This window comes from Thermothelomyces heterothallicus (genome assembly GCF_042370625.1).
Source record: "Thermothelomyces heterothallicus CBS 202.75 unplaced genomic scaffold P884_scaffold_27, whole genome shotgun sequence".
Taxonomy (NCBI): domain Eukaryota; kingdom Fungi; phylum Ascomycota; class Sordariomycetes; order Sordariales; family Chaetomiaceae; genus Thermothelomyces; species Thermothelomyces heterothallicus.
In genome coordinates, this window is record NW_027192588.1 from 252,336 (window position 1) to 266,797 (window position 14,462).

Sequence of the window (14,462 nt, forward strand, 5' to 3'; positions counted from 1 at the left end):
TAAAAGAATGTCATAAAACGAAAACTCCTCATCTCGCTCTCTCTGATGATGCCGCCTCGCGCGCATTGTGCGCCTTTTTCTCTCCGCAAACCTGATGTCAAAAACACCGATTTAATACACGACCAGAGACGGTCTTCTGATCGGAAAGAGGAAAAATAAATCCGCCGCAATTCCTGTATGACCCGTGTTCCTGATCGGGAGGGACCGCCGCCCCCCTGTCGATGCCGTCTGCACCACTTCAATATCTGCTACTTTCGTTTCAACCTTCACGTACAACGTGTTTATCTCCAGGTTAAGGGTGAACGACAGTTTCTCAAAAATCTACTAGCAAGGTACTAGTAAGTAAAACATACCAATAAAGGAAGCACAGAACGATCAGAGTACAAGGGATAGGAGGGCTACAAAGAAAGTTACCCTGTTAGGATACAATGAAGTGCAAGAGGATCGAGAAGGCTAAAATGGAATATATCTAGTCTAGCCTTATATACCTTGATAAGACGATAGGCGGGTCTATCAAAACCCGGAAGCCAGGTTGCCAGTGCCCTGCCCCTCGCAAACAGGATATTTGGCGGTGCCCTCGTTTCCTGAGATTGGCTTTCTAATTAAACGCGGGACTGTGCTTCGCCCACTCAGCCATCAACTCACCACGGCCCGCTATGTACCTAGGTTAGCGTCGTCGCAGTGGACTTTCCGGCCGAAGGCTCCCTTATCCTTGTCTCGAATGCTAAGCCAGGGACGGGGAGCTAATATGCGCCTGTGGTTCCTTCAAGAGCCATATAATTCATCCTCTCGTGATCGACAGAAAATATGTTGATGTTTGCGAACTCATCAGGAGAGGTATTAATTAAGCGATGGTCCATCAGAGGCAGCAAGAATCGAGACCCCCAGCAAATTGGGCCCCAAGTTGGGCCCCAAGTTGGGCCCCAAGTTGGTTGCCGTTGAACGGAAAGAGATCCATAATTATTATTAATTAGTAAGGTACTGTACCCTGCGTCAGCCGTTGTTGCAGACGTTCGCGTTTTCAGAACCTATCATTGACATCTCGCTGGTCGCCACTCTAAGGAAATAATAATAATTCCTCAATCGAACAGCTGACAAAAACAAGCGCATACCTGAGATCTCGGCTACTTATTAATTATTATCGCTCCTGCCTGACTTCCCAACCCCAACGCACAACTTTCCAAAATGGCCCAGCCTGCGAAAGCATTCGTAGGTCCCATGATTCATTCCCTCTCGGCGTCCGAAATTGAGGTACTCCCTTATGCTCTGCTTGCAGTCAACAGTGAGGGGAGGATTACCTCCCTCCTTCGGGACGTCAACCCACAGCAGGCGCAAGACGCGCTTAAAGCTCTTAACTTTCACCCGGAATTAGTCACGACTCATTACCTCGGACCGGGTCAGTTCCTCATCCCCGGTTTCGTAGACACGCACAACCACGCCCCGCAATGGGCGCAACGCGGCTTGGGTCAGGGGATGCACATCCTCGACTGGCTCGACGCCATCACCTTCCCCAACGAGGCCCGGTTCCACGACCCAGAGTACGCTCGCCGCATCTACTCCAGCTGTGTCGACGGTTTTCTCCGCCAGGGCATCACGACCGCCTCGTACTACGGCTCCATCCACGGGGAGGCCACCAAGACGCTGGCCCGTCTCTGCCTGGAGAAGGGCCAGCGCGCGCTCGTGGGCAAGTGCAACATGACGCGCAACGCACCCGAGTACTACCGCGACGCGTCGGTCGAGGATAGCCTGCGGCTCACCGAGGAGTGCATCGACTACGTCAGGTCGCTGGATCCCGCGGGCAACCTCGTCAGGCACGTCCTCACCCCGCGGTTCGCCATCTCGTGCGACGCCGAGGTGCTGCGGGGGCTCGGAGACATTGCGCGCAACAACCCGGACCTCCCGATCCAGACGCACTTCAACGAGGCCGAACAGGAGATGAAGGCGACCAGGGAGCTATTCCCGCAGTTCGCCAGCGAGGCGGATCTGTACGAGCACTTCGGTCTGCTGGGTGAGCGGTCGATCCTGGCGCACTGCTGCTACATGACCGACTACGAGATGGAGCGGGTCAAGGCGTTGGGGTGTGGCGTCGCGCACTGCCCCATATCGAATATGACCGTCGGCGGCGGCTTCATGGCCGCCCCCGTCCGCGAGTTCCTGCGGCGGGGGATCAAGGTCGGGCTGGGCACCGACAGCGGCGGCGGGTTCTCGAGCAGCATCCTAGACGCGATGCGCCAGGCCATGATCGCCAGCTACGCGCGCGAGGTCATGTCCAAGGGGCAAGACAAGGGCTTGTCCGTGGACGAGGTGTTCTACCTGGCTACTCTGGGCGGTGCCCAGGTCTGCGGCTTGGGTGACAGGATTGGAAATTTCGAGGTGGGCAAGGACTTTGACGCCATCGTCGTCGGGACTCAGGGGAGCGAACAGGGAATCATGACCATGGTGGAGGAAAATGATAGCCTCAGAACCGTGTTTGAAAAGTTCATCATGACGGGGGATGACAGAAATCTCATCGAGGTTTATGTCCAGGGACGGCTGGTGAAGGGTTAATAGGTAATCGAGGCGTAAAAAGGGCTGCGGCTCAGCCATGATGCGGAATTGCCGCGTCATCGTCCATAAGGCATTTCAAGTGTGCGTTGGAGTGGACTTTGGCCAATTAATTATTAGGTCAAACAGAATATTAATTACCAACAGGTAACATGAAGAAAAGCAGTTCTTGCCGCGCACGGAGGGGTTTCCTACAGCGTCTAACAGCGATTAGTAGGATAATTATATGTATAAGTCATATTACTTGCTACGGCACAATCATAGGGACTACTGGAAATGATTGTCATGTCATGTTACTACCTAGATCACTATGGCTAGCGCTTCGAAGACCTGGGGCGGGGAGGGTTGGTTGCTCAAATAACATAGGTACAGTACGGAAGACTGGATATTAATTAATAATTAATTAACCACACAGGGGTTCAGTGCTGACACCCGGGTGGTCTTAGACACAAGGAGATGACCGTGCCCTTTCAGAAACCCCTGTCATGGAATAATAATAGAGAGAGAGAGATGAAGTAAGAGAAGTCGGAATAATGGTCAAAGTTCTAAAGGTCACCTTAATTACGTAGATTAATTAGACCACGAGTTCTCATTGCTACCGACAGCATTGGAAGAAAGATAAGACAATTGGAAGCAATGGCCTAGAAATTCATTGGAAACCTGCTTAATAGGGAAATGGTAGTTTTACGGAAATCGCCTGATCAGTGGAAAGCGATATAATTCCTCTTCAACCGGAGGGAGGTTGTGTTCTAATATTTAGGTCCCTAGGTAATTAATCATGTACATCCCATCCTGCCAAATAGCCACCCTTCTCCTGAGCAGCATAATATGTCTCCAATGAAGGGCATCTTCCAGCCATCTGAGTCAAGATATGGCTACAAGTGTAAATAACTGCCTCCCATCAGAAGGTTAAATGTCATGATAAGACTTTATCTCAGGTTATTATGATATAGAGAAGACCCATAGTCGCCACCCCCCACACTTGACACTTGCGCTCTACTGCGTAATATACCACAAGAGAAAGAAGAATGGGGGAGAGGATGGGGTTTGAACCTGCCGTGTGAGCAGAGTGTGGATAGTCCGCAGGCTACGCACCGGCAGGCTGCGCATCTGTAATTCAGCTAATTAAGTGCTGGTTGGGGCATACCGCGCGCTCCGGCCATCCTTCTCCCTCAGACAAGATTCACGCTTCTAGTCTCACAGCCGTAAAAGAAGCCTTTCCGGTTGGTATACCCAATGGCGACGCCAACACGCCGATAGGATTCGGGTCGGCCCCAGTCGTGATCGGGAACCAGCAACAGCATCGCGAGCTCTCCCAGCTCGAGACATACAATTTCCCTCTCGTCGCCTTCCCGAACGTACGGCGCGGGATGCTGGTCCGGCTTGTCGTCCGCCGGGACGATATAGTCTAGTTGTCCGACCACCTCACCGCAGTGGGCATCCTTGGAAAGGATGATTCCGTTGCCCTTGTTGCGGGCGTAGATGCTGCGGCCTGGGAACGCGCCAAAATCGAAACAGGACCGGCCGTCACGCTTCCGCTCAATGCCGTCCCATGAGACATTCAGGGCATCGTCGGATATGAAACGGCGAAAACGTCCCCGGACTTCGACCGCTTTGACGCCCCGGCCTCGCTCCTCGACAGCCCGGCCGCGGTTGATGAAGTCGGTAGAAGGGTCCCCGGTTTCCGTCCGAGCCAGCGCGTAGCTGGCCTCGGCAGCTTCGACGCGTCGAACCGCAACGAACCTGAAGTGTGCCGACGGCCTGAACGGCGCTTTCGTCTTGGTCTGCACCCGGAGGGGCAGGGACGCCCACGACCAAGACGGCGCAATGTGCCGCAGATTGTGTCGAGGTTCGACCGCGCTCGCCACAGACCAGGCCAGGTGCCTGGCAAAGTTGTCTCTCCACAAGCCAGCCAGGTAGTCCTCGGTAACCACGGCCCCGCCGTTGGCCGCCTTGGCGTTGTAGAAGCGGACGGCGAGGCCGGCGATGGCCAGGAACCGGTCCCTCGGAGCGACCAAGTCGCGGCGGGTGTAGGCTTGGATGATATCCAGCCACTCTTCGTGGAGCAGCTCCTCGTCGCCGGACCTGCAGAGCTCCAGAAACCGCTGGGGACAGCTCCGCGAACAGGGATCGGCGGGGGAAGCAGCCCAATCAAACTCGCCCAGCTCGGCCACCTGGCGCTCCAGGCAGGACCAGTACCACCGCTGGCCCGCCCAGTACACGATCCGTGGCGATAGTCGCTCCTCCTGTAGCGTCCAGGCTCGTAGCGATACGGGCGACTCGAGCCGAACCCGGTCCAGGGGCATCGGAGTGTTGTGAAGCCACCACAGGTCGCGGAGCCGGCATGCCCCTCCTCGCTGTGTCCAAGCTGGCCTGTCGTACAGCAGGCGGTCGGTTGCCTTGGTGCTCGAAGAAGCAACAAGCGTGAAGGCGGAGTTTCCGTAAACCTCGTGCATCAACGAGGCCTCCGTGTCCCAGTTGGTCCCTTTGGGGATGCAGACGTTGTCGATCCAAACGTAGAAGACCCCCAACGACGCCGATATCGCGATGGCGTCTTGCATCGTCTCTGGCAGTTCCCGGACCGAAAAGGGGTTCAGCCGCTCGGGGACAGGTCGGCCGTTGATCGTCTTGGTGCCCGCACCCTTGATCTTTGCCCATTCGGCGGCCGGCATGGTCGCGGGGTCGCCCCAGGAGTAGCTCAGCACGACGTAGTCGACCGGTTCCGGCGGCCCTGCTACCAGTTGAACAAGGTTATCGGGGAGGATCCTGAGGAGCCAGGTAGGGTTCCGGTGGGACCAGCGGTATCTCGAAGAGCACTCATGGTTCCGGTGGCAATCGTCGACCACTCTGCGTAGCGCGCCGAGATCAGGACGCGGGCCCGGGGCCGCCCTCCTCGAGTTCCGGGCGACTGCGCGAGCGTCGTTGCTCAAGTGAACGGTTGCGGAATAGAGAACAGCTTTTGGCGACTTCACAGCCAGCGCTAACTCGCTGTCCCCGGAAGGACCGAGGTTCAGCACAGCGTAGATGGGCCATTGATTACCGGCGTGCCCCAGGCGCTCCGCACCATGGCTCGTGATCTGTTCTAAGAGGAAGGCTCGCCGGAGCGTCCGGCAGGTGTCACAGTCCGTCTCGAGGGCGCAGCGGTCGAGTTCGACATAGCTGTTGTGGACGATGCGAGGAGGCGACGAGCCCCGAAAGGTGCTGTCCCGTCTTCGTTGCACTTCGCCCCAGCGCAGGAGCTCACAGATCTCGCCGCATCCCTTACATTGTAGTGGGAGGCCCTCGTCCGATAAGACCCAGAGGAGGCCGGAACCTGGAATTGATGCCCGTAACAGATTCCACAAGGCCCTCATTGCGCTGAACACATGGCTCTCGGGCATCGGTTGTGCCAGCATAACGACAACCGCTGAAAGGTCTGCACAGTGGTGCCGATGATGGTGGGATCTTGGAACAGCCTGGCGTTCAGAAGCTGTTCAAGCTAAGGTTGCTGGTCGTGTTTAAGTATTTACTTAGTAACTAATTACGGCACCGCATACTATAGGACGCGGAGGCACATACATACCGGGCTGCGACCCAGACACAAAGGCGGAGCCGGCGCCGTTGAGGCTTAGGTCCTCCATCCTGACCTAATTCGGGCGACACGGACATCTCGAGACCTGTTCATCCGGGCCGAAGGGGGGCCGTAACTGGGCTAAGGTTATTTTTTTAGGTCAGCAGCTGAGAGACACATTGTCTCAACTGGCATGCGCAAGTTTTTTTTTTTTTTTTTTTTTTTTTTTTTTTTTTTTTTTTTGGACGAGTCTTCGCATCATCATACATCAGCAGAAAGCCCCGCACCCCCACGGCTAATTAGAGGCTGAAGCCCGTGGAAGCTTCTCGTTACATCTGGGAGATAGGCGTTGTTACACGCCCTTTTGAAAATCGAGATCGAAGGCAGGTACGGTACAGTACCTAGTCCAGGCCGTCGCGGCTATGCAACGGCGCCGTGCGGGACCCAGGGGTGTGGGAATTGAGGCTGTGACAGAATGCGGCACAAATGGGTCTCCTCAGATTCCGTGAGCGCTCTTCACCAGCACCTAGTAATTTAGTCCATGGAAGATGGAATCATCGCGCGCCAGATCCGACGAATTTTGAAGCACTAATTACTGCAAGGCAAAGAACGGGCCGCTTCCTACCGTGTTTCGTCGCCGCGCGGCTCCCTCCCATTTCCGATAATCCAAAACAGAGTTTGTCATACAAACAAAGCCGTGCACGGTTGCTCTCCATATAATATTTACTTTTCTCGCAGGGAATTGGTAGCAGCGCTGTGCCGGTTTCCTGTGCCTGAGAAGAGACGAATTTACCTTAACGAAAATGGAGCAGAAAAACAAAAGTGACACTGGAAACCGAATAAACCAATGGAAACAAGAGGTTGTTTTTTTCTGTTTTTGTTTTGTTTAAAAGAAGTAAATAAAAGAAGAAGGAAGAAGGAGAAGGAAAGGTGGGTAAACAGAGGGAAAGATCGATCCGTAACGTAAGATGAGACCCGAATACATCAGGCACTGAAACCAACAACACATGGCCGTTAAAATCGAGGAGTGAGAGCAAAACACGGTACCTACCATAAGGCACGCACAGCATGATGACTGCATGAGTCTCTAACGCGCCCATCACGATGACTACGGGAGTACTGTGCCCGGCTTCCGCAGCTTCGCTACGGCTTGACAGATCAGCTCGTATTCCAAACTCGTTTCACCGTTCGGAGGCGGGCGTAATGGCGAAGGGCAGAAAACGGGAAGTGGAAACTCCGCCAGGGAGATTGCCGAGTTGGAATAGAAAGCCAATTGCACAGAGAGAATGCAACCGTTCCCAAACATGCCAGCTCTCAGCTTGTGCTTTTAAAAGTCTCACGGTAGATAGCGCAGGCAAGTTCAAGCTGAGACGTGGAGCGCCCCGCGGGAGGGATCTGGTTGAGCGGGGCCGCCAGGGTTGGGAAAGTGAGGCACGCGCTAACAGCCCCTAAATTAAGCTCAGGTCTCAGCCCTACGCAAGTAGTGTATGTATGTATGTACTGTACGGATTACATACACTACATACATACATACATACATAGAGTATGTACAGTACAGTACAGTACAGCCCGCCCAGCTTAGCCCAGCCCACAGCTCGGCCTCGGGCCAACGCTCCGCTCTGTGCCGCACAGGGCCGGGCTGTTGGCGGCGGCACTCTTGACCCGGCACGATGTTCTCTGCTTGGGCGAGCTGCCTTTGCCAGAAGGCTTGGTTCTCATCCATTGCTATCCTTGTAGGCAGCAAGGTCATCGGCTTACCACATACCTGTGTAACCGTGAGCTGCCGAAGCTTGTATTTTGGTGAGTTTACGTTCTTTCTCCCGCCTCTCGTTCGTTTGAGTCATTGCTTCCTCTTTTGACCCGACTGGAAGGATCAGAAACGGTACACCGCGGTAAGGAGTAATCTGTACGGATTACTTTGATCTCTGTGCTACAGCGAGGCAGACGGGACGGCCAAAACCGAGAGCAACCCACTGCTCATCAGCCAATGAGCAGCCATGTCGAGGCCTGGAACATGCCGATTGGAGGAGTCCGCTAGTGAAACACGAGATGGGGGCAGGCAGTGCGCCCGTGGCGCTGGACCGCCTTGGCACAGTCGCTGGCGGGCGAAGGTCCAGTCTGCACGCAGAGTATCCTCCGTGCTGTCTGATGAGGTAGCATCAGGGCCAAGTCCTTCGACAGTGTGGGCTCGAAGTCCATCACGTGTGGGAGTGCCGCGTCCCACAAGACAGGATCCTCCCGAGTCCTTTGGCCCCAAGACGAGGGCGGCGACAGACTCAGCGAGTGACCCGAGTGTGTGGCTTGTTTTGCGGCGAGCCCGGTCGTGGGCCAACCCGGGTGAGCAAGTGGCGGCCAGAAATACAAGGAAGGGGCTGGTGGTGGTTTCGTGATGGGAAGAATGTGGCAGCCTACGAACATGTCTGCGCTTGAGCCGCTTGACCGTCCTACCGCCAAAAGGATCCTCGCTACCTCAAGAAGCCAGTCCATGCCAAAGCAGCCATGGGCTCGAGAGTCGACACAGTTTTTCTCGCTCTATAGGATGGTGAGCTGCTGCCCTGGTTCGCGGTCGACCCCTACCGATAATATCTTGCCTTCTCTAACCAAGCGTTTTGAACTCTGACGGTCTTAAGAGAACCATCGCCAACACCCGAGTCCCTGTCATTTGATCGTTGCTTTCGAATCGGCCAGAGTCACAGATCATCATCACCCCGGCATACGCTCGGGCCGCTCGTCCCAAGATCCCGATCCCGGCTCTCCCGCCTGGCGCATCCGCCGGACGCCCCATACAGACACAGACCGACATGTATCGGACAAAGCACTTCAGATGGAAGCTGATGCACCTTTGGGGCATCTCAGCCCACCTGGGACTCGTTGCCGCCGTGGCTATCGGCTATCTCTGCCAACTCGGGAGTCCCGCCAGGCCGGAACGCTGGGGCCGCGCAACGACGGCCGCCGGAACGAGCCGTTGCACGGCCGTGATGGCGGCTGGGTTGGACGAAGGAGATACGCTCGACGTAGGAACCCATACACTGCTCAGAGCATGTCTGATCCTGGTAAGCTCCCTCTCTCTCCCCCACTGGACTCTTTCCCGATCCAAGAGGAAATCCTAGTAGGTTGACCGATTTCTCGTTCCATGATCGCGCAGGGGTCACTCGGCTTCGTCATCAACGTTGCCCTTCTCGCCGCGCTGCTGGCCGTGGAGCCGATCAAGATCAGCTTGACCGAGGGGGAGCAACACTGGCGCAAGCAGGTCGTCACGTTTTTTGGCTGCCTGCTCAATCTGCTTCTGGCGGGTGCAGGTTTCTGCCTGGCCGTCCACTTGGGTCTCAAGGCAGCAGATTCCAAACTCTTGATTGCTCCGCTAGTATGGACGTACTTCCAGGCGTACGCTTAATAGCCCCTTGAAGCCCGTCTCCGTATTTCGAAAAAACTGACCCGTGTAAAGGCCATTAGCGTTCGCAGTAGCCGTGTGCGACGCTTTTAAAAACTACCGGGAAGGAAAGGACCTTCTTGACTAGTTCCTCACCTCGGCACTTGGGGAAGTGACCGGGCTATTGGATGGCCAAGCTCGTTCCAAGCCCGACACTCCGAAAAGCACAGTTTCATAGACTATTAGATTTATCTTTATCTGTTCTCTATTAGTTTTTTCATCCCCATCTTCTTTTATCATTTGACATTTTTTTTTTCACTTGAGTACCCTTCCCATAATTATCTTCGTTCTTTTATAGTTTTATATAAGTAGCTGAGATTAGAAATAGGGGGGTCAATGGACCTCAAGGTCCCGGCGTTCTCGGTTAGTCTGATATCCTCCAAATGGCAAATCTCGAGGGTGTTTTGTTTATTAATAAGCTGTAGCACCATAAGCATAGTAGGAGCCTGCAAAGGAGGGCAATAGTAGTATATATACAGAATAATTATATAATCTGTATCTATACTATAGACCTTAATATACCTATTAAACTAGTATTTAATAGCCTAACTATCCCTCTATACTTAGCCTAACTACCCTCCTCTCTAAGCAAGTATTATATAATATAACCTAACTAATAAGTCTTAAAAATTCAAAATCAATTCTATATATATTCTAATCCTTACCCTTATTCTTTATAATATTAAATCTGTTCTAAAATAATTAAAAATTAATTAGTAATCAATTAGAAAATACTTATATAATTATAAATAGACTTTAAAAAGATATAAGATTAAAATATTATTATTACTAGTATTATTAATCCTATACTACTATACCTAATAGGCTAGATAAAAACCTCTATCTCCTTCTTTTAACTCCTAATCTAGAATACTAATATACTATAAAGAAAGGAGAAGTGGCTAGAATATCCCTATAGAAGCCCTACTTCCCAGTCTAGCCTCTTGGCTTAGGTATAGGGGTTGGTCAGGCTAAGTCTAGGGGGTATAGTCAGGCTACCGATGAACACCCTATCCCTATCAAAAGACACCGCAGGATATAGCGGTAGCTAAGTGATCAGTGACCTAATCACTCGGGAGGGTTGCAGAGCTGAAAAGTGCTTAATCACGGAATACCCACCACTATTAGTACTAGAGTTTATTATAGCTGCCCGGGGCCTTCTGTAACGAATGAGCAAGGGCTTCGAAGTGCACCGCCCGCCTGTATGATGCATTCATCGCCCAATCAAAAAATCGCTGGTCTGAGCAGACTTGCACAAGCTGGGGTTCGCTTGAAAAGAAAAAAAATAAAATAAAAAACTCACGATCGAAGCCACGAAGCAATTTTTTTTCGTCGGGTTTCTAATTCAGCTGACGCCGCGGTCAACCCATGTCCTTACATCGAGTTGTTCAATCAGAGACGTGATTGTACAAACATACACCGAAACACAGTTGGTTCCGACCTGGACATAGCCTCTTTAGAAGCTTGTTCTCAAGGCCCCCGAACTACAGCCTCTGTCCATTTTGCTCTCTGTGTTCTACATGTTTCCAACGTCTCAAGTCCTGACACCGGCAGTTCCCAGCTTTCGCGACAATATCAAGTTACGGCCGGGTCAAATCAACGATCAGCGCAGGATCAGAATTGGAGAGCTTCCATACGTCTCGCACGGAATGAATGAAACGCCCTCGACCGGGCCGCAGATGGCACCTTCCCGGAATTTGTGTCGGTCAACCAGCTGAGTGGTCTGCACCGGCATGGCGCGCCAATCAATGATCTGCCTGATGGTGGCAGCCTAGCGGGGTGTCAGACGCCCCCTGCAAGGTTCTTTCTCGATCTGCTGTGCCGCACAGCACAACCCCTTGATAACCACCACCCCGAGGACCGCCTGCTGCAAAGACCTCATTCCATGCCCCCACATTCTTCCTGACGTGACCGCAATCGTTGTTCTCCTGCCTGTAAGGATTTGCGCGAGGCATGGGAAATGGGGTCGTGTATTCGCCGACCTCCGCTAGACTTTCCATGGCCGTTTGCGATATGAAAGAGAACCGAACTCTGCCACCAGCGAGACCATGATCATGCCCGAGAACCGTGCAGTAGCGCCCGTCTGGCCGGGCCCGACGAGCACTGTATTCTCGACTGACTCAGCGCCACCGGCACCGAACCCGACCCTGACTTCGGCGCCAGATGATGCCCACGCCATGCCGGACAGCGCAGGCTTGCAAGGGAAATCCCGCACGCTGCAAGGTCCCTCGGCAAAAGAATGGGCAAGCCACCGCGAGACCATCATCAGCCTCTACAGGCAATATCCTCTGAAGAGAGTGAGCGAGATTATGAGAAAGCAATATGGCTTCTCGGCAAGGTATGCCAGAACCAGTCCGCGCCGAAGCCGAACGGCCTAGCGCGTCTTCTTTTGTCTCTTCCTGAACCCAGATTCTCTCCGCAACAGCACCGGCTGGTGTGGACCGAGGTACGACAGCACAGGGTAGCCATCGGGCATGAAGAAGGAAGAGGGAGAGAGGAAGGGAGGGGGGTGCGCTCGGCAGCACCCTCTCTGCCGTCGCGGCCTGCATCCTGCACGCTAATACTGCCCTGCGTCTTATTCAGTTGACCGGGAAGTCTGAGTGGACTCACCTCGGGCCACCCATCGAGGCCAATCGAAGTATTTCTCTCTCTTTCTCGGGGCCGGTCAGGGCGGTCTGTTTATTAGCCCCCGATCGCGCGACTCTCCCCCTCAGTTTATTCCCCCTAAAGAGACACTTGCTTGTCACCCTGCTTCCCAATTTCATTCGTCTTGCCTCTATTCCAGCCGCATCGCGCCCAGTTTCTACCTTCCATTTCCACCTGATTGATCCTTTCCATCATGACCCTGATCCACGTCGCTGACTCCCGCGACAGCAAGCGCATGTATGACAAGCGATTTAGGGAGTGGAACGTCTTCAAGAATGTCAACAGTGACGAAAGGGCGCGGGCGGCGCGGCGAGGGCAAGGATCTGGCCCTCCGTCGCCTGCCCGGCAGACGGACCAAAGAAACAACTTCAGCCCTGAAGACTTGCGCAGGACGATCCGCTGTGCCAGGACGGTTCAGCAGTCTGTGCAACAGACGCCACCGACAACGTCTTCCTCCAGCCCCGCCCAAACAGGGAGCGCAAGCCCACCACAACCCTCACGGCAACCGAGACGGAGTATCAGCATCTCTGACCTAATTAAGCAAGAAGATGAGCCACAGTTGCCCGCCTCCCAGCAGTCTCCCGGTCAGGAGGTCACCCCGCGGACGCCTTTCTCACCACCCAGCACCCCTAGCAGTACGTCCGGCTCAAGTCTAGCGGCCTCGGACGAGAGTAGTCAGGCACAAGACGACCGTGGTGCACTCATTGTTTCCGGTGGTTCAAGTCCCAGCATGGCTGCTTATACGGAGCAGCTGCGGCGGCTATTCAATAGCCCGTCCCCGTCCATGTCTCCGGACTCGCAGATGCGAACCCTGAGCACCATCACGTTGAAGCTGCGCGAGTATTACGATTGGCAGCTCAATAACATTCCACCAGGTGTTAGTCCCGACCATTACCTAGGAGAAAGATCTCCTGATGAATCCACACGTTATTGGAACACCATAAAAAATGCCCTCTATCTCGTCAAGATATCCGCTGGGTCCGTAGAAGACCCTGAACATCGTCCAGACCGGCGAGCCTGGTCTGCCTTTTCGGAGGCAGGCCAACTTGCAGCCGGGGCGATGACGACCCAACCGTTTGACTTTTTACGGAACGTGTTCGCTACGCTCTCGCCAGTCAACACCAGCGCAAGACCTGAACTTCGAGCCATAATGCTCCAGTTCCTCGCCAAGGAGGCCCAGAGGAGCCTCTCATCCAACCACCCAATCACCCATATCTGCAAGGAACTGCTGCAGGACGAAAACTGTCAAGAAATTTCGCAACGCAGCCTACAGTGCATGCTCGACATCTTCAACACCCGACTTGGGCGGTCTCGAGCAATCACCTTCAAACTCCTCGACTCACTGGCCACGCTTCTTCGCCGAAGTGGTGAATATCATGCCGGTCTCGAGATCATTACGGAGCTGCTCAACTCGGCTCGCCCGGAGTTCGGGCCGGACTCGGACCAAGTGCGATCGGTTGAGAACGAGCTCGCCCACTTTTACATGCTGACCGGCGAGCCTGACCTGGCGCTCAGCCACTGCATGTCAGTGGTGACAAGACCGCCGCCCTCGACAGCGCGGGCGCAGGGGGAGCCCACCTTTTATCAAGACGGCATCGCTGCTCACGCTATGGAGGACATCGCGGAGATACATCAGCGCCGCGGAGATCTGGAGCAATGCATCGTGTGGCTAGAACGCGCCGCCTCGATAGCACTAACTGTCTGGGGACCCAAGGCCGTAGCGACGGGGCATCTGATTGATAAGATGACCAGCCTGCAGCGGCAGCTTGGCAAGGATCTCTTGGAGAGCGCGACGCTATGGGAGGCTGCGCTTTCCAACCCATCTGCCTGAGTTTCTCTCTAGCTCTTTTGCTGATGACCCTACTCATTCTCGGTGGATCGTTGTATCCTGTACCACTCGCTGGGAAGGGTGACACGATCCAACATGATCTCCACCACCCCCCCCCCCCCTTCTCCCAAACTTTCTTGCCTTCTCTTCCTTTCTTCCGAGGGCACCAAAAGATGTGAATGCCGCGATTTGGTCGTAGAAGCATCTAGTTCAATGGGCTATGCGAAAGGGACTCGAAGCCAATGGAGCCGTCGTCTCCGGGGCCCTAATTTGTCCTTAGTAGAGTCTCCTCATTCTTCATGACGGACATGTCTCAGCTGAGCGAGATGGTTTTTCACAATATGTGTCATGAGGCGCGTCTCAACTTCCCGTCAGTCCAGTCTGGTTGGGGTGTTTGTATTTGGATTTGGGTACCTATTACCGTAGGGAGATACAAATCATGGACCATGTGCGACTTCCATGAA

At 54.0% G+C, this 14,462-nt stretch overlaps 5 protein-coding genes across 5 annotated transcripts; 4 read left to right on the forward strand and 1 right to left on the reverse strand.

Annotated features, from left to right (window-relative positions):
- The first annotated feature begins 1,064 nt into the window (after positions 1-1,064).
- Positions 1,065-2,861, forward strand: P884DRAFT_263738 (uncharacterized protein). The gene has a single exon (XM_069441784.1). The coding sequence runs from the start codon at positions 1,186-1,188 to the stop codon at positions 2,545-2,547; it is 1,362 nt and encodes a 453-aa protein (XP_069294582.1). The 5' UTR covers positions 1,065-1,185; the 3' UTR covers positions 2,548-2,861.
- Positions 2,862-3,464: 603 nt separating this feature from the next.
- P884DRAFT_294421 (heterokaryon incompatibility protein-domain-containing protein) lies at positions 3,465-6,164 on the reverse strand (the record flags this gene model as incomplete). The annotated part of the gene is made up of 2 exons (XM_069444276.1): positions 3,465-6,013; positions 6,107-6,164. The coding sequence occupies 2 exons, from the start codon at positions 6,162-6,164 to the stop codon at positions 3,717-3,719; spliced, it is 2,355 nt and encodes a 784-aa protein (XP_069294583.1). The 3' UTR covers positions 3,465-3,716.
- Positions 6,165-8,041: 1,877 nt separating this feature from the next.
- On the forward strand, positions 8,042-8,782 carry P884DRAFT_70749 (uncharacterized protein). Its single transcript, XM_069446033.1, has 2 exons — positions 8,042-8,636; positions 8,725-8,782. Exon 1 carries the CDS (start codon positions 8,092-8,094, stop codon positions 8,482-8,484), a length of 393 nt encoding a protein of 130 aa, XP_069294584.1. The 5' UTR covers positions 8,042-8,091; the 3' UTR covers positions 8,485-8,636; positions 8,725-8,782.
- A 113-nt stretch (positions 8,783-8,895) lies between these two features.
- Positions 8,896-9,612, forward strand: P884DRAFT_280187 (uncharacterized protein; the record flags this gene model as incomplete). The annotated part of the gene is made up of 3 exons (XM_069443410.1): positions 8,896-9,147; positions 9,240-9,478; positions 9,540-9,612. 3 exons carry the CDS (start codon positions 8,896-8,898, stop codon positions 9,610-9,612), a joined length of 564 nt encoding a protein of 187 aa, XP_069294585.1.
- A 1,761-nt stretch (positions 9,613-11,373) lies between these two features.
- P884DRAFT_70765 (uncharacterized protein) lies at positions 11,374-14,149 on the forward strand. Its single transcript, XM_069446034.1, has 2 exons — positions 11,374-11,862; positions 12,399-14,149. The coding sequence occupies exons 1-2, from the start codon at positions 11,573-11,575 to the stop codon at positions 13,999-14,001; spliced, it is 1,893 nt and encodes a 630-aa protein (XP_069294586.1). The 5' UTR covers positions 11,374-11,572; the 3' UTR covers positions 14,002-14,149.
- The last annotated feature ends 313 nt before the right edge of the window (positions 14,150-14,462 follow it).